Here is a 20,008-nt window from a genome sequence, read left to right on the forward strand (position 1 = left end):
CAGTGTTATGTGTAAGACGGCACAGCACGGGGACCACAGGCCTACAGAGGCTGGCCCACGGTGACACTAAGGAAAGCGAGAGCAGCCGAAGCTCCATCGGCACTCTGTGAGTGGGCGTCACTGGGCAAAGGGAGGTGAAACATGCGTGCGTGATCACAAGTCAATGGGATCACCGAAAAACTGGATCACAAACTGTAAGAATTAAATGTAAAAAATAAAGCCATAAACCACTTGAGGAATGGCAAAGGCAAGTAGTAACTATGACTACATAAAAGGTAAATTTCTTTCAAAACTTTCTTCAAGGCAAAAAGCCTTATAAACCAAACTGAAATGCAAATGTCAAACTGGGGAAAATATCTGCAATAAGAGTTCCTACAAATCATACTCTTAAAAAAAATAATGCCATCAATAAAAACAAATGGAATAAAGGAATGAAGAGATGACTCATAAAACAAGAAAGAGAAGTGGCCAATAAATAAATACGCATGTATATTCCATCTCACTAGCAGGCAAATAAATGTATATTATGGCATTATATTATTTTTACATTTTCATCCATCAAAATGGCAAAGAAATACAAGATTAAAGTATCCAATGCCATTCCGTGCATATGAAAGGGACTCTCACCCACTGCTTTTAGGAGTATAATTTGATCCAGCCTCTCAAAAGTACAATTTAGCAACCTTGGGTTTCTTTTTTTTATTTAAATCATCACCTGAGGACATGTTTATTGATTTGAGAGAGAGAGGAAGGGATGTGTGTGTGTGTGTGTGTGTAGAGAGGTGGAGAGGGAGGGGGGGAGAGAGAGAAGGAAGAGAGCGATCAATCGGTTGCCTCCCATCCGTATATGCCCCAACGGGGGATCAAACCAGCAACCTAGGTATGTGCCCTGACTGACTGGGGACTGAACCTGCAACCTGCTGGTGTTCGGGACGACACCACCCAGCCAGGGACCTTAAGTGCTTTAATTACGCGTACACTTTTACCTAAGGAAACAATCACAGAAGTACACAGACTTAGGTACAGTAACGTTCTACTCAACACGACTCAAAATGTTTCAAAAATTTAAAGCAGTCTTTGTACAGAAGGGAGGTTTTCTTAAAATCAGTAATACAACTATTAAACGGAACGTTATGCAGGGATTTAAAATGATGGTAGAAAGTCTTAAGTCATTATGTTACTATGTCACTTTTTATTAGTTTAGTTCTGAACAAGTTTTAGGTTGTTTTTAATATTTTAAAAGTAAAGTTTAGCCTTTTTTAAAGTGGCACCCCAGCTGCGGCAATGCCTGGACTAACCCAGACTGCCCTCCACGAGAACGATTTAGCTGTAGCTAAAGCACTGCCCTATAATTGGTACTCATCACTGAGCTACATACGCTTAGGATTTCTGCACTTTTCTTTACATACGTTGTAATTCAAAAAAGAAAAAGAAAACTACTCCCCCTCACCCCTCCCAATCTACAAACGGTCACAGAACCACTGGTGAGAGAGTCACAGATTGCACGAATCTGGGGACACGTGCGCAATACAACATTAGGTAAATAAAGGAACTGAAGAGAGCTGCGTGTGGTTTTTCTGGGGTGAGCCCACAGGGGAGGACTTCTGCAACTGTAGCTCACACACCCTCCTGTGAACAAGGGAAACTAACAAGCAATGGTGGACAAACTGTGTACATCTGTTGAGGGGTGGGAGAGATGATTAAAATTGTCTGTCCAGAGATAACTGAATTAACCTGAAGCCTAAAGTTCCTCGAATAGGGAACTGGCTATATTTTTTTTTTTAAATGACAAAGTCATTTGATAGAATACTATTAAATAGCTATACAATAGTAAGGTTTTAAATGCTGATATGGAAAATGATCAAAGTATATTATTAATTGAAGAAGTTACTGGTTAACAATAATGTGTATTATTTTTAACATACATACAGTACGGTTCTATTGGTAGTTTTTAAAGCCTTTGTCTAAAATAATGGGAAACCGTTAGGGAAGACCTGGGGTCGAAGGAAACTACGTGTCTTTTAGAACTTTCACTACCGACTGTATGGTTTTTAATTCTTTGAACCTTGTTTAAAATTTTTTAATGCTGACACAAACTCCTTTTTTATTTAAGACATCTTACATTTGCTTTAAAATGCCCCAGAAAAAAAACCCCAAAGTTGGAGAAGGAGAAAGCTGAACTAAGAATGAGAACAGCATAATTTCAAAAACTGCTCGAGGCTGGCCTGAGTATTGTTTTCTTTAATCTTGTGTGTATATGAAAACGTCAATGAGAGTAAGAGTTTTATGTAAAAGGTGCTACGAGCTCCACTACATACAGCAGATACGCACAGAGCTGTTCTGGGAGAGGCGGCAGTGGGGGCCCGTACGCTCAGCCCTCTGGTGAGGACTAGGTCCAACTCGGAGCCTCCCAGGGGGCATTTAAAACACCACTGTTAAAACCGTCATCATCGCCCTAACAGCAGAGAGAACCCGCACAATGAAGGATGCTCCCCTGCCCGACCGGCAGAAAGAAGACAGACCGAATGTCTCTCTGGGTGGTGATTAAGTGGGCAGATTACCAATGGATTTTTTTTTCTGTAACTACATTTTGTAAAATTTCTTAGAAAATATGTTCTTTTTAATATTCACAAAATATCACAGATTCTACCATCAAACACCCCAAAAGGTTTCTCCAGGCCTTCACATGATTGGACCCAGAGTGCAACAGGATAATCAACACGGAATGACAAAACCCCAGCAGTCAGTAGAGAAAGAGACAAGGAGCGGCCCAGCCTGACCTGAAGCAGACAGGACCCAAAGAAAAAGAGAAGGGCCACCTGACAGTAGGAGCCACGTCACATGCGCAGTCTTAATTTTCTTTTTTAAAAGTAATGACTCTTTTATTTATTGATTTATTGATTTTAGAGAGAGGAAGGGAGAGGGAGGGGGAAGAGAGAAAGATCGATTTGTTGTTCCACTTATTTGTGCATTCATGGGTTGCTTCGCATATGTGCCCTGACCAGGGATTGAACCTGCAACCCTGGCATATCGGTATGGCACCCTAACCAACACGGCTACCTGGCTGGAGCCACGGTCTGAATTTTCTTATCCTCACCCTGCCCTGGAATCTAAGGATCTAAGACTGGAATTTCCTCTTCTTGAATAGCGTAGGAGCAAGCAATGGAAGAAATGGATTTCTGTCCCCAAGAGTAGGCAGTCAGTAAGAGAGGTTGCTGTTTTCTTCCTCTACTTCACAAAACCCTGCAAGGTAGCTCAAACTACCTGCGTTTGTGAGGATGAGGAGACTGAGGTTCAGGAGAGTAACGTAAGGGGCCTGGTGTCAGAGCTGTGAAGCAGCAGGAGCAAGACTAGAACAGAAATGTGTCTGCCCCAGAGCCAGGGTTCTTTCCCCCCAGCTACCTCCCTTCTCTAAAGAGGCCCCTCTTACGTAAGTAGCCATGGTAAGTCTGACTGCGCTGTTCTCCAACCACGGCGGCTCACCGTACATATTGAAAGTAAGAAAAGAAACAAGAAAAGCAGCTGCCAAGAAGCTGCATTGCTGTCTGGCTCTGTCTCCACTGGAGCTAGGAAGGAGGCACTGAAAGTGGACTCACATGACCCGCACTGTCCTTCCAAGGAATCGGGCCTACCCTTGAAAAAACTACCACCACTCTCCCCAGCCGAGAGCTGGCCGAAGGCATTCCCGGGAAAAGCTGCCAGCCCACTCACATCGGACCTCTACATTCAGGAGCACTAGCTTTAAGCTCTTTTTTTAAAAAATCAATATATTTTATTTATTTTTTTTATTTTAATTTTTTTTTATTTTTATTGTTGTTCAAGTATAGGTTTTTGCCTTTTCCCCCCACCCCAGGTCAACACTCCAGCACTCCCCACCTCCCTCCCTTTTCCACCTCCGCACGCTGTTAATCGTCCATGTGTCCTTTATAATTATTCCTGCAAACCCTTCACGCTTTTTCCCTGAAATTCCCTCCACTCCACCCTCTGGTCACTGTCAGCCTGTTTTCAATTTCAGTGTCTTTGGTTATATTTTGTTTGTTTGTTTTGTTGATTAGGTTCCTGTTAGAGGTGTAGGGAACACTAGCTGTAAGCTTTTAATACTAAAAATAAGGAGGAATTTGTTTCAACCTAAAAATGGCAGTTGCCAAGGTGATGTCACTGTATGATGACTAAAACGCTGGCTTTGCAGTCACCCAGACCGCTGTTCATTACCCAGTTCTGCCACTTGAAATACCTGTGGAAGCTTAGGCAGGTCGATTCAACTTCATACACAAAACAGGCATGACAGGTAACTTCTCCATGAACGGTTAACGAGAGAACCTCGCGCCTGAAGCCTGACACCCAGGAGGTGGAAAACAGATGGTCGGTACTATGGTTAACAGTGGTGTCACTCTTGTGCCGTAGCAGTCTTGGAGTCTTGGTAAACACCTGGTCTGAACTCCTGATGGTCGGGTGTTAACCATCACCTGGCTGAACCTGGGTATCTGAACCGACTGAAGTATTGGTCCAGTTCCGCCTGGTCCACCCACATACATCTGGATACTCCAGTTCAACTGTTCCAAAAACTGTGGAGGGTTTGGTCCTAGTCTAAACTGCTTCATGTTTCTTTAAATGCACACATAGGTTTGGCTAACTTCAGGGTTTTATTACACACGCACACCCACACACACACAGACCTGGACTTTGTGGTTCAGCCTGGATTTTTGTTCACAGGCCTGCTTACCCCAACAGGCTCCCTGACAGCAGGTAACGAGGCTGTACTGTCCATTTTTATGTGATCAGCACCAGCACGGGCCCTGCCACACACCAGCTGCTCAGTAAACAGCCAAGGAATTTAATCTACGCAAGAGCCACTGCGCAATCTCACTAGCTTTAAGATTCGGAAGGCTCATTTTGGCAAAGGGAATACAATTCCTCACCCTCTCCCCCACAGGCATTTGGCAGGTAGTTCTTTTTTTTTTTTTTAATTTTGAAATAAATAATGACTTAGCAAGCTGTAGACCAGATTATCAATAGTGAAGTTTTCACGAACAAAATAAAGATGGAAAACTCTAGAAATGGCTAAACTCCAGAATTTTGGAACCAGGCAAATCTGGGGTTCAAATGCCAGCCCTACCACTGCACAACTAAGTAATATTAACTTGGATCCAATCACACAGGTCACAGGAAACTCACCCTCCACATCTGAAAACTGCGGATAACACCACCCCCTACCGAACACAGTCGTCACCAAACTTGTGTACGTGAAGCCCAAGTACGACTGGTGGTGAGCGGGTTTTTTTAACAGCTTCGTTGAGGTAAATGAATTTTATTTTTTAAGACTTTTCCATTCTCACCGACAGCAGAAACTAGAGGGATTTTATTAGGCCTAAAGTTATCTACATCTTTACTTCTGCTTTTCAGAAAGTACATTAATTCAGCCATATAAATAGGTTAACCGGCTAAAGTTGCAACTGTCAAGAGGTCCAGTGTGATCATTTTAAGGGGGGCCCCTTCAGGCAACTCAAGAGCCCGAGTGAAGTCAAGCAGGCTCTTCAGCAGGCTGTCCTCCTCCTCACCTGGGGCCTGCTGACAGTGGGCCTGCCGGGAGGTGTGTGCAATGTCAAGCAACAGGAAGCTCTGGGATAGACCAAAGACAGAGTATATAAGGCACAGGCATGCTTCGAAAGCTCAAACCCAAACAAGTCATTTTATATGTGCGTTATGTAAGTGCATTTCAGCACAGGTCAGAGACGGGAGATGGAAAGGAGGAACACTGCTGTTAAATATGTAAAGCCAATGAGAGGGGAGAAAGGAAGTCTCCCAGGTTCATCAATACATGTTTACTTTCCATTCACAAGTAGAACAAAACACAGTAATGATTTTCTCATTTCAATCAGCTTGGTACATATTTCATTTCATACACAAAAGAGGAAATAAAAAGCTAAGTAAACAAAATTCCCTACACACCTCAAAAGACAATATTTGCTCCATTCACATTTTAGTATCTATCATGCAGTATCTCCCCTTATTTCAATCCAATCAAGGCAAAGTTTCCATTTTCTTCTCTTAAATGATTTTCTCTGGGAGAGATGAGTCAAAGACAAATTTTTAACACATCTGGGTTTCCATTTTCAACAAGGTAGGAACCCATACTTCCTCCCACTCACCCAACCTTGCGAATTCTCAACACTGTTCAAAAATATATTGAGTGGTGCCTTCCACCGGTCAATTACTTTAACTGAGCACAATAAAAAGAACCTGTGCTTCCAGACCTCATTAACGACTAGTACCATTCTCCCCCTACTTAAACTTCTGGGGGGCGGGGGGAACCCTACTTAAATTTCTGGGGGGAAAAAAACTAAAAAAGCAACTGTAACATTCGAGTAATAAGCATTTTCAGGAAAATAGAAACAAAGGTTACACTATGACTACAATGCAAATATCCATTATTTAGCACCAAGGGGAGCACATGCAGTAACTCCAGCCACGTCAAGAACATTTCTGTTAAAGTTACATCGCATGCAGGGAAGCTGCTCTTCCAGAGACAAATATACACACGGCACTGGCGCCTCACTGGAGCACCTACTCCCTGGGCCCCGGGGAGTCATCACCCACCTTTTTACACGGACTCTAAGACAACCGGATCCTTTACTGAATTCACTTTCTAATTATGTTGGTGAAATTACAGAACAATACTCTAAAGAAAGCAATTTGAATCAATAATCACACCACTGCTAATCAGAATGTTTGCCGACAAGCAAATAAAGTGCACAATCCCAATATGAAAGAAGTTCTCCTCCTTCCTGGCTCCCCAGCTCCGTTTACAGACCGGAACATGAACAGAAAGATAACCTTGAAAACAGTAAAGTCACCGCTGACGTCAATAATATCCCTCTAACTCATTTCCTGATTTTTACTGTGTTTCCCTAAAACGGGGCAGCCTCAACAGGATGCCAGGAATTTAATAATGCTTTTTAAAGATATATCAAACTGTCTGGAATATGCAGTGATGAAAACTGAATATTGCCACTGAAACCGTACTTAATTGAACACACGCTTTCTCTAAACAGACTTCCCCAGCAAAGCCACAATGCCTTCTGCCCTGGCACCCTTAGAATCTGCCCCAATCGTTGAGATTGGTCCAGCTGTACTCCTGTTAGCAGTTTCTTGCTTTTTTTTTTTTTTTTCAAGCAACCCCTCCCCACTCCCCCCGAAACGTTTCACTTTTATCTGTGGAATTCTCTGCCGGCCTCGGCCTGGAAAACTGGGTGGGCCCAGAGGACAGGTGTCAGATCTGGCCTTTGGGAAGTGGCACAAACTGACAGTTGTTAGCAGCGTAAAGCTGTGATCTTTATAAACTTCAATTTGAAGCTTTCTACCATTAGTGATTCTCTCCCCCGCTCCTTTTTTGGAGGAGGGAGAGAAAGCAAGCCAAAAGGATGAGTTTCAAAATAGGAAAACAACCACTTTAATTATAAAACCCTCCCAACCCAACAAAGAACTGTTAAAAGTAGCCAAATGGAAAATGTCAGGGTTTTTTGGGCACATGCACAACTCTTAAACATGAGAATCGCAGCTTCAAGGTAGGGGGGTGGGGGGAGAATTAACAGCAGGAGCAGAAAAAGAGGAGCAGAACAGGGCCCAGCCGGAGGCCCATTTGCTCAGAAGGGCCCTCTGGGTACTAACGCCCCCGTGTGGGGCACCCAGGCTGGAGGAAAGCAGAGGGTTACACAGAACATTTAGCAGACTTAACATTGGATTAAACACACTACTGCAAGTTTCAACAAATGTTCATGGCATACGTAAAAAACACATTTACAACAAGAAAGAAGAGAGGCACCTGGAGACATCTGACACTGGGCATGCTCTGCAGGCAACTCAGTGCGCACATGCTCTCTACCAGGTTGGCGCAGCCTAGCCACAAAGACCTTGGCACAGAACACTGCAGGATGACAAAAAGGAAGGAAGAGAAGAAGCAGTTAGAGGCCGCAACAAATCACTCCTTCACACAGGCAACTTGAATGTTAGTGGGGCAGGGGCTGTACCCTGGGCGGTCTGGAGGTCAGGGATGGGGGGCGTAGACAACATACTGAAACCTTGGGAGAGGGCCCACTTTCTGTCCTAGTCAAAGGTTCCTGCTGCCAACCACTAATCCTCTGGATACACGAACAGGATCAAGAGGGAGAGAAAGAACGATTAAATGACAACCCACTAAAGGGAACTGTGAAAGTCTGTGTGCAAAGCAAGATTAGCGGTGAGGCTGTGACTACGGCTTCCTGAAGTGAGTTTCTGGTCTAGGTCACAGTTATAATTGCCATCAACACTTCGCCTACTATGTGCCAGGCACGTGTTATATGTGTTCTCTAAACCCCACACCAGTGTCAGGAAGCCGAGGCTCAGAGGGGAAGTCAGTCGCAAGGACACACGGCAGACGGGGAGCCGGCATTTCAAACCTCAGTTTGTCTGCTATTAAAACCCACCCCCATCACACAACACTGACGCCTCTTCTGTAAAAACTCTGACCATCTGAGTTTGTACCATGTGGCCGCAGTTTTGCACTTCCCTAAATAAAGTCGCAGGAAACCAGAGACATACAGCAAAAGGGACAGGAAAGACGAGTGATAGATTGATGGGTACAAGTAATAAAAAAAGAGCTGACTGAAAACATCTTGATTTTCAGGGTCACCCACATCTTTGCTGTCCCAGAGGAAACACTTAGGAACACACGGTCTTCCCTTTGGACTCTGTTTACAAAGTTCACTGGACGACTAAAAGCTTATTTCATTTGCCTATTCCCATTCTCTTTAAAAGCTTGCTGGTTTTCAGGGAATTAAAAGAGAAAAAAGTAAAATATAAAAATAAACATACATTATGTCTAGTATTTTAAAATCATTAATTATCCGTGGTATTATTCATAAGTATGTTTTCTGACCTAAGGTCAATTAACTGACTAAGGCAAAATCAATAATCATGCAAAAAAATTTAAAGGTGGACGTTTGGGTTTAACGAAATACTCCAGAAGTGTTAGACCCGACCTCATAAACTCCTTTATCCTTGTTAGAACTAGTGCAGTCAAACACGGTCAAGCATCCGCATTTTCTTGGGACGGTACAGGTTTACACTTATTGTTCCAGCATAATTTTCACTCCCAAAGTGTTCTGGTTTGGCAGATCAATTCTGCGGTCACTCCAACTGCGACAGAAACAAGGCAGCTGTACTTGAAATCAGATAGACCTGGCTTCCCATCCAGCATCGGCCACTTCCTAGTCATAGCTCACCTACAGTGTAACTAGAATATTGAGATTATTTCAGAAAGGCAGTTAAAACAACACAAAACCAGAGGAATCAAATGGAATCAAAGAATAAAAGCCTAAGCAGTTTGTCGGGCTTTGTTTGTTTGTTTGTTTGCTTTGGGAACGATGAAAACCCCACGCGTTTCCAAGGAGCACCTGCACCCCAAAGCTCCGCGTGGCCACTGCGAAAGTAAGTACACTACAGGCGTTCACACTCCGCGGCCCGACACCTGCAGAGAGCGCCAGAGGGGGCTGGATGAACGTCTGCACAACGGAGATAGCTGCCATTTCTCAAACTCCCGTCGCGTGCTAGGCAGCTGACACAGGAAACCCTCACAAAGCCCTCGTGGAGACAGGTACGACTCCATTTTACAGAGGAGGGGTCTGTGAGGGTCAGGGAGCAGAGCCTGATTGGTTGAAAGAGCAGCTTGTCCGCGGTGCGAGCGGCAGAATTAGGACTGGAGGTTAATCCGGTCTGACTCTGAGCAAACTTGTTTTCTTCCCTCTACAACGAACTCCCTCTATCCAGAGATATCTAGCAAATGCTTATTAAAAGAACCCTTACATCGGCATGTATCAGAAGTAGATGCGGAGAGAAAGGGCCCAGACACATCACGTATGTACACATAGACTGCACAGATTACGTGACTTAAACAAACCCCCAACACCCTCACAGTTCAATTTAATTTCTCCTTTGGAATCTTTGCAGTTCTCCAAATCACAGAATCATCTGGGTCTGAGAACAGAGTTTAAGGGTCACACGTGCAGTCATCAACTAATTCCAAATTAGCACCAGAGTTCCCCTGCAAATCGATTTTCATTTATTCAGTAAAAACAAGCTGGCTCCCTCTGCAAGGCTCCAAACGTATTTGCCTCAGAGGTGAAAAACCATGAAGGCACGACACTGTACCCTGACTAGATTCTGCTAACGACTGGGACCCAAGACTTAAAAAATAAAATTGAAAAAGACGAAGCTTCACATTCGATAAATCAAAGAATCATGGACTATAAAAACTGGAACACTATTTAATCCAAACTTCCACCCCTGACTTTAGAAGTGAGGACAATAAAGTCCAAAAGAAAGTACCAACGTCCCCGAGGTTCCCTAACCATCTAATGATCTGATCGATACTTACACAAGTTTGGAAAGCAATTATAATAAAGAAAATTTTGAGGAAGTTCTAAGGACTTATTTTCAAAATATTCACCATAATGAGCAAAAATGTTAAGGATTTAGCTGAAGGCAGACAGTGGTGACCCGCGGTGTGCCTGGGCCCACGCACACGCACCCCCCGCCCCCAGCAGGGCCTCGGGACGCTGGTGAGCACCCAGCTCTGCGCTTCCTTGTTTTCACGCCAGCTCAAGACACTGGGTCCGGCTCTCTCTCCCACCCTACCTACCTCTGCTTGCTTGCTCTTATTCCCTTAAGTGGTAACTAAAAATGTTTTCCAATATATATATATATATAAATCACTTTTAAATGCTTGTTATTGAATGTCTATATTCAGGAAAGAAATTTTAAAGGACCTTCTGAGGGTCTAATTTCCAAGGATTTATCATTGCACGACCCGTGGAAAACACTGTGGGTCAGAGAGAGTGGCGCCAGTGTTTACAAAAGGTACCAGCACTGGCCTACTTTCACACTCCATTACCTGGAAGCTGAGGGACCAACCACGGCGCTTAAAAATAGGCTTTTCAACAGAAAACGCCACTCTAGGAAATACACCCATCTTTAGTAAGCGAGGCCACGCTGGCAGTCTAAACAAGGTCTCTCTTCGGTCTAACAGACCAACAGAAAGTACATTTCATTCGAAAATAATAGGTAAAAATAAAAGCTCCACATTTATCACCTAAGAGCATTAAAATGCAACTAGGACCACAGCAGTAATTGATTCTTGAAGCTTCCAATTTTAAATTTAGGGAACTAGCTGGAAACCCAGGTTGACGATTGTAGAATAACTATTATCCATCATTCTTCAGCTGAATAATGTGAAGCTTCTTCATACTGGCTAGATTCACAATGTAGACTACCCTCTCTCTCTTTTCCCTTCTTTCTTTCAAAGCTAACTTTTAAGTAGTCTACATTTAAACTTCTAGAACACTACCTCATTGTTAAATATGTCTGGAGAACTTACCCTGACACCTTGGGTATTTACCAATTTTAACAAATACTTCTTGACCTACTTATTAAGCTAAGAATACAAACTAAGCCTCTTTCCTTTCAGGCTTTAGCCTTGGGCTCAGCAGGAACCCAGGGCGATCACAACAGAGATACTTAGGGGAGCCCTTTCATGGGCAGAAAACCCCCAAGAAGTGCTTGTTACAATTTCACACTTAGCTGCTTGTAATGATCACTGTTCTGACTTTGGCCTGTTCGTAGAGCCCAGGAAATGATTCACACAGGTTCCTCTAATAGCAGCCACCCAGTCAGACTGACTATGTTTGTAGGTGCTATAGCCGAAGATTGTAACATTAGTTAAGGAAACTAATTAAGGAAACTAGTAGCTTATTAATTCTGTCATACCCACAGTATAACCAAAATTCAGGATCAGGGCCGCCATGCTGAGAAGCACTGGGAGTCAGTACAGACCAGAATAATAGCTTTTGGCATTTTTCAAAAGCAGAAAATTATTAAAAGAGGTAGGAGAGGAATACCCTAGGCTCTCTTCATATTGCCATAGGAACCACAAATCAAAAGGAAAAAGTGGCTGCAGGCACCTTGTCTTCTGATTGGCCGGCTGGAAGAAGAACTCACAAAAGCTAACTTTGGTCTGTTTCTAGATGGGATTGTTTTGAATATTCTCCCCTGATTCCTTCTCAAAGAGGCAATTCTTTTAAAAGTTAACCAAAGAGGTATTTTATATAAATTGTCTCTCATATCATTCTGATTTAGAAATATGTCTTATTATAGGTTTTCTTTCCATAAATCTCATCTTTTAGTTTAAACTACTTCCTACAGAATCCGTCAGCACCGGCCTCATCTAACTCCTGTCGTTAATGCCTGCGGTAACCAAACTGAGTGGCTTAAATACTATTCCTCCCACAAAAAATTCACCTGAACTTCTATCTATCTGCAGACAGAACAGTGAGACAGTCTCTCCATTCTCTGTCTCGTCTAGCTCAGGATGGAATCTCGAGAATGCTCAGTGTAAACATACACACACACACACACAGGCGTGCACACACACAGAGACTTAACCACCCAAAGGAGGAGGGTGCCTGAACTAAGCCATAAAGGATGAGTAGGAGGCAGCCAGGGGGAAAAGCCAGCAAGACATTCCAGGCAGAATACACAGCACAGGCAAAGCCAAAGAGCTAGGAAATGGCACGTCCTATTCAAGGCTGCGCACAGGATTTAGCATCACTAAGGTATTTAAAGGGGAGATTTTATTAACGTGCACAAGACTTTTCCCCTGCAATCCCGCAAACGTGCTGTTTCGGCACTATCCATCAGAGGGAAGGAGGGGTCCTGCAGCACCCTGGCAAGGGCGGAGGCGTGCTTCTCTGGCTAAGAGGCAGCGGGTAGAGCTTACTATCAAGCCAAAACCTTGCCAAGTCAAGCCAGCACCAAAGAAAGATGCTGTTTCCTGGGACACGTGGGGAACACCTGCCACATGCAAGGCAGAGAGAAAAGAAGTCTGCTCAACAGTAACCCAATGATAAAGCGAGGAGGTAAGTAGTACAAAACCACGTATTTTGTATAGATATTGTGAAATAAAGTGTTTTGAACCTTTTAATTCCTTCAAGTGAGGCATCAAAAACTCAAATATTCAAACCACTGCTAGAGGGAAAGATGAGGCCACTATTCAACTGTTCGGAGCAGAGGACTGGCCCCCGGCAGCCTGAGCGAGGCACGCTGGGAGAAGTCAGTCTCTGGGGAAACTACACAACGGACTCTCATTTGTGTCTGACAGCCAAGGCGGATTTCTTTCGGCTGGGCCACCAAGGGTAGACAGGAGTGCCAGCACTTACCTTTGCAAGTACACATCTAAGGCAATTTGTATCCTCGGCCTAGGTTCCTTTTTCCAGTAACACTTCTACCGTGCCCACTGAGCAGATGTAAAACAAAGGTGCCGTGCCAGTGACAAGGGGGCGACTGACTGACTACACAGAGGTCAGAGGATGAAATAAAGGACCTAGTTTATGATAACCATTGGGCGCTGACACCCTCTCCACGGGACTCTGTGTGGGAGTGAGGATTTGGTCCCGAAGAATCACACAGGAGGCGGGCTCAAGGAGATGTCATAACCCCAGCTCTCCGAACCCAGGTGTGAAAGCTACAGAGCATCCCCTCGGTTTTTGTTGGGGGCCGTCTTCACTGCAGAGCAAATGAAGCAAGTGTTAAAGTTCATCAAATCAGGGACTATCCTGTAGTGCCTGAAATCTCAGACTTGCTTTTCGAGAAGGAGCAGTAGCTGTACTGAAAATAGGGCCACAGAGCTTTAAACAGATTCAGAACGTGGGCTTCTGCTCTTTAAATGTTTGATGGCAACCTGTAAGAAAGAGCTAACTCTCACCAAAATAACTGTTCTGTTTTAAAAACTAATCAGGTTGTAGAATAAAAGTTAATTCACAATTTAAAAGCATTTTCCAAGGCCTGTTAAAGAACAGGCCTTGAATAGTGGCCCTCTGTTTTAATGTAGAAAGGGCCCTCTCTTTCTTATCATGGTATCTCATTGTAGCAGCATTGGACAGTAACTATGTGATGTGTAACTAAGAAAGGTAATATACTTTAATTCTTAGCGACTGCACTGTAGAACGACATATTCAGAGACAATAGACCATTGGGTATTTTCTTCAGGCTAGAGTTTACGTTAGGGGAAGAAGGGGCGTGGGGAGCAGGAGGCAGTGGAAGGAGACAGGAAAAACAAGAGTAGAACGAGGGAAACTGAAGTTTGCTACCTGCCAGGTTTTAAGGATTCAAACCAGGCTAGCAGCAGTGAAATCAGAACTCAAAGGCAGAGCCCAAACTTTCCTTAAACTCTACTATTTAAAACAAAACAAAACTTTTAATGTCCGGACAATTATCTCATCTTGAATGATTATCTAAGATAAGATGCCAGAACCCAAATATTAACAAATGAAATCTTTGCAGAGACTTATCTTTGGTAGGAGATGAAGGGTAATTTTTCTTTTTAAATTTGTATTCATCCATATTATCTAATTTTTCTTAAATGAGCATCTGGTACTTATGGAGATATTTTAATACTACCTTGTATAATTTTACATATGCTTAATTTTGTTTACTTATGTAACTAATTATGTAAGTTGTTATGTCATAAATAGTAACTTAACAACTTAAATAAAAACAAATTCTTTTCCCAAGAATTGAGTCCATCTTAAACACCTATAATTTAAATGTGTTAAAATGCTGATACTTGCAAAATATTTTACCTAGGTAACCCTCAGAAACAGCAGGAAAGATCAAAATAATAACGGTCCATTCCTGAGTAATTCCAAAAGGGTAAAAAAAAAATCCTTGTCTGTTTCACGACTACCACCCGTGAATCAAAAATGTCACCAGGTTAGAAGCTGGAGAAGGGAAGCATTTAGATGTATCGGGGGAGAAGCAGAATCTCTATTCTAAGCACCGTGGCTGAGAACAGAATGTAACAAAATAATCTATTTCTGGCATAGAGACAAAGATCCTCAGTGGTACTAGGACCAGTCGGAGGTTCCGCTGCCAAGGAGAAACAGATTCCCCCAGCAAACTCCCGGTCAGATCATTCTGGACCCAATTCCAGTGGGATTTACCCCAGACCCGCAAATCCTGAGACTGGAGAGAATTAATCAACAGTTCAATTGAGTACATCTGAGCCTCTGTCGGTTAACACCTGTGGCCCAATTAGAAACGCAGCTCAGGACCCGGGGAGACACTTCACTCTACGTGTAACCTCATTTTCGATGAAAATGATAAAAGTAAATGAAGCTTTACAAAAAAGGAGGGGGTACACAGCGATCGTTTCCAAGTGCCTCCTCCTGGGTGCCAGACACCGTCCGACTATGGTGGCCTCCCAAGTGTCCCACCACCTCTGGCCGGACAGGCACCGCAGTTTACAAAGGAGGCCACGGAGGACCAGGGATGTCAATTAAGGGGCCAGAGGTCAAAGGTGGCAGGTGTGCAGTTCTACCTGATTCCAAATCCCTACACTCTTCCTTGACCCGCACTGCCCGTCAACTCCTTTGTTTGACGTTAAGTTCCCCAAAGCAGCAGCAATTTCCTCTGTTCGTTTTCAAATTTGTCTCCTTGTCATTTGTCCATGCTGCCGAGTGAAGCGGAGCTTTTCAAGCTCTCGCACGCCTGTCTGTCTCCGCACAGGCTCAAGACTTGAGAAACACGTGCAGCACTTGACTCAGCAATTTCACAGAGAAAATCATACTACGGGAAAAACAGACACAGCCAAAAATGCAGCTAAGAAGACATTTATCCTATCGCTGTCATAACGGCAATAGGGGCTGGCAAACGAAATGACCCAGAAGACAGAGTGTCATGTGTCCACCGAATAAAAGTCACGGCTGAGCGTATTTACTGGCCCAGAGGAAGTCAACAGTGTGTAAAAGAGTCACAATACCCCGGGAAAGTTCTAGAAACATTAAGTGAACAAAAGCTACAAATCAAGACGCATTATAATTCCATTTTTATTTCATTAAAAAAACACACACAAAATATCCAGAATTAAATACAAGTGATTTTTATTGATTCATTTGTCCACCGTGCTTTTTTCAGATGCAGCCAGTACACAGCTGACGATAACAGCGCTCAGGTTTCTCAGCCCTTGCTCCCGGGGCCACCTCTGAAGAGTAACCGGTATTCCACAGTGTGACTGGGGGTCTGGTTACAGCGCCTGGCCCCTTGATTCGAAGCCATTTTCTTCCATGTTGCATAAAGTTTGGCTGCACCCTGAAGTGACAAGGATACTACCCCGAATTCATTTCAATGCCCGTGGCTTCTCGATAGCTCACTGAGGGCACCTGGCCAGAAAGCTCTTAAGTAATGGTGTTGTGTCCTAGGAGACTACAACTTCTAAGTATCTGACAATCCCTACTCCATACTGCATTACACCTGAGAGGACTTCCAGGAGGCAACTAAAAACGCTTCTTGTTTTTCAGACACCATCTGAGAACTGGGAGACACCTGTTCCCATCACCCATACCAGGGCCCCGGCCCCGAGTTGGTCCCACTTCCCTTTCCAGCACGGGTGCTGGCCACGCCCCTTCCTAGCCCTCTGACCCATTCTCACAAGCCAAAAGGATGCAATGGGAGAAACTCTGGAGCTGCCTGCACAAGCTCTCACCGCCCTGTGATGCACCGAGCCGAAGCCTCGCCCCACTTCCACTAAGAGAGTACAAAGTTTACCAGGTTTTAAAGAGAGCATTAGAACACAGTGGAACTTTTCTTCTGCCACATAGTGAAAACATTCTCATTTCTTTCTAGGAAGAGATAACATTTTCAGAAAAGTGGCTTGAGGAATATTATTACATCTACTCTCTATGGGTTTGACTCAGTGTGAGATCACATCTTCCTATTTTAACTTTATCATTTTAAACTGCTTATTCATGTGGAAGCTTACTGACCATGTCACTATACCAAATGCTTCAACAGGTAACACAGAGTTCTCAACGCTAAATATTCGGGTACTAAAAACTGTTTCAGGACATACAGCTGTATTATTTCCTGGCTCACTAAAGGGAGTAAGATGACTAAATTCTTTAAAAAGTACAAAATCTTTTAAAGAATGCAGTTTCACCGTTTTCAAAAGTATTAAAATTAAGTTCAACTAATGGTATTTTAAAAACCAACACCAAACTCCAGAACTTCCACTTCATTAAGAACTCTGAGTAAGCACCTGCAGAATGGGCCTGCTACAGGTACCTCCTGGATTCCTACCTCACACCATTTAAACAGGCCCTCAACGATTTCATAAACACCGCTCACTTCTCAAATGCATACTCGCTCTCAGAGACTGAACCGAACCTACCCCAGAAAAACACACTCTCTTGAGTTTATACACCGTCAGTGTTGAAATTTTACACACTCACAGGTGTGAGGGGAGAGAACAGTGGAGATCAAAATCGTGCTTCAGTAACTAGGAACAGGCATGAAGAGGGCGGGCTATCGAAGCCAAGACATAAAGGGGCGCATTTTATCATCCCTTAATGAAATTCCTAGTAAACCTAGCACTTGCTCTGCTTTCTCCGAGAGCCCACGGTTCTCTCCTAAGCTGACCTTGTTCTGGAGTGAGGCTGAAGCTGTGTGCCCCACAATGCATTGGACTCCTCGCCCAAACGGCTGTGGCTGGCTGTCAGCCGAGCTGGGCAACCCAGGAAGGGGCCGCTGGGCCCGCTGTGCACGCAGCACAGAGGGCTTCGATTCCCTTCTCACTGCCCGTCTCCTGCGGGCAACTGGGCAAGGGAGTTTTCTCACCACCTGAAGCCAGAGATTTCAGTACACTCTGGAGCTGAAAGGGACCTTTCAGAGCACTCGGCCCAACTTCTTAACATGCTTTCCCAGCCCAGGTCCTCTGCCATGCTTCGCGTGGCATTTGTGGGGTGGGCCCCCTTGAAAGCAGCTCATCTCACAGCAGATGGTGCCTGCCAAACGCAGGCGACAAAGCCAGCCACCCCGGAACTTCTCAAGCAAAGGAGGTCAAGAGACACTGGACCTGTTCTGCCAGAAGCCCTGTTCAACTCCATTACTCCGACAACCTCATCCGTAACTCAGCTACACGCAACCTGTCAAGACACAAGACCGAGCGCAGAACACGGATGTCACTGCGATGGTCAACTGTCGTTAGCGCCGAGAACACAGAACAGAGAGGGGGCCAGAAGGCAGGTCTCGCAGGAACAGCTCCTGCTGCATTTAAGAGAAAAATGAATGTGACATCCGCCTTCCTGGTAATGGGTGAGTTTAAGTGCACAGGGAGACCGCAGAGACAGCTACCAGAACCGCGACACGAGCGAGGGGTTTGAAAGGGTGACGTTCCTCGGACTTTGCAAATAATCAATGCAAAAACCAAAACTTGGTCTCTAAGCCACAGCGGAATACTTAAAGTCACGAACTTTCTTGTAAAAACTGTCCTTTATCTCCAAATAACCTCTATGTTTTATTTCCAAAGTAATTTATTAAAAAATATTACGATATAGAGGAACCAAGATGGCGGCGTAGGTAGACACACTGCGCCTCCTCGCACAACCAGAACTGACAGAGAATTGAACAGCAAGAGGGACTGACACCAAGGAAATAGAAAATAAACATTCATCCAGACTGGTAGGAGGGGAGGAGACGGGCACCGGGGTGGAGAGGACTCGCGTGGCTGTGGCGGGACTGAGACTGGCGGAGTGTGGGACAAACGGCGCAGGCAGTCCGAGCACTAGCAGACCCTGCGGCCCCACATTTGCACAGATAAACCCAGAGGGCTGGACTCAGAGTGGCGGAGAGTGGGGCAGGCAGAGTGGCGGGTAGCACCCTGCGGCACCACATTCGCCCACAGATAAACCGGACGAACGGCGGGCAGCGAAGCAGACCGCGCAACCTAGGGCTCCAGCTCGGGGAAATAAAGCCTCAAACCTCTGATTGAAAGCGCCCCTGGGGGTTGGGGCGGCAGCGGGAGAGACTCCCAGCCTCACGGGAGAGGTTGTTGGAGAGACCCACAGGGGCCTAGAGTGTGCACAGGCCCACTTACTCGGGAACCAGCACCAGAGTGGCCCAGTTTGATTGTGGGTATCGGAGTGAAAGATTGAAATCCGGAGGAGAGTGAGGTGGGCGCCATTGCTCCCACTCGGCCCCTCCCCCACGTACAGTCACAGCGCAGCGACCAGCATTACCCTGCCCCCGTGAACACCTAAGGCTCCGCCCCTTAAAGTAACAAACAAACAAAATGGCCCAAATGACAGAACACTTCAAAGCTCCAGAAAAAATACAACTAAGCGACGAAGAGATAGCCAACCTATCGGATGCACAGTTCAAAGCACTGGTTATCAATATGCTCACAGACTTGGTTGAATCTGTTCGAAAAACAGATGAAAAAATGAAGCCTATGCTAAGAGAAACAAAGGAAAATGTACAGGGAACCAATAGTGATGAGAAGGAAACTGGGACTCAAATCAATGGTATGGACCAGAAGGAAGAAAGAAACATCCAACCAGAAAAGAATGAAGAAACAAGAACTTGGAAAAATGAGGAGAGGCTTAGGAACCTCCAGGACACCTTGAAACGTTCCAACATCCGAATTATAGGGATGCCAGAAGGAGAAGAGGAAGAACAAAAAATTGAAAACTTATTTGAACAAATAATGGAGAACTTCCCCGATCTGGCAAAGGAAATAGACTTCCGGGAAGTCCAGGAAGCTCAGAGAGTCCCAAAGAAGCTGGACCCAAGGAGGAACACACCAAGGCACATCATAATTACATTACCCAAGATTAAACGCAAGGACCTACATCCAAGATTACTGTATCTAGCAAAGCTATCACTTAGAATGGAAGGGAAGATAAAGTGCTTCTCAGATAAGGTCAAGTTAAAGAAACTCATCATCACCAAGCCCTTATTTTATGAAATGTTAAAGGAAGTTACCTAAGAAAAAGAAGATCAAAAATAGGAACAGTAAAAATGACAGCAAACTCACAGTTATTAACGACCACACATAAAACAAAAACAAGAGCAAACTAGGCAAACAACTAGAACATGAGGGTTGTCAATAAGGGAGTGGGAGGGGGAGAGGGGGGTAAAGGTACAG

The 20,008-nt window shown here is 44.4% G+C and overlaps 1 protein-coding gene across 5 annotated transcripts in view; it reads right to left on the bottom strand.

The window, feature by feature from the left end:
* FBXW11 (F-box and WD repeat domain containing 11) overlaps positions 1-20,008 on the bottom strand; it is a 103,564-nt gene that overhangs the window by 58,005 nt on the left and 25,551 nt on the right. For 2 of the 5 annotated variants that reach the window (XM_053927105.2, XM_053927104.2), the window contains exon 2: positions 7,823-7,924. The exons of the other annotated variants lie outside the window; for them this stretch is intronic. In XM_053927105.2, the coding sequence (XP_053783080.1) occupies positions 7,823-7,924 (102 nt within the window). The remainder of the gene's footprint in view (positions 1-7,822; positions 7,925-20,008) is intronic. 5 annotated transcript variants of the gene reach the window in all.

The sequence above is a fragment of the Desmodus rotundus genome, chromosome 6, assembly GCF_022682495.2.
Source record: "Desmodus rotundus isolate HL8 chromosome 6, HLdesRot8A.1, whole genome shotgun sequence".
In the NCBI taxonomy this organism is placed as follows: Eukaryota; Metazoa; Chordata; class Mammalia; order Chiroptera; family Phyllostomidae; genus Desmodus; species Desmodus rotundus.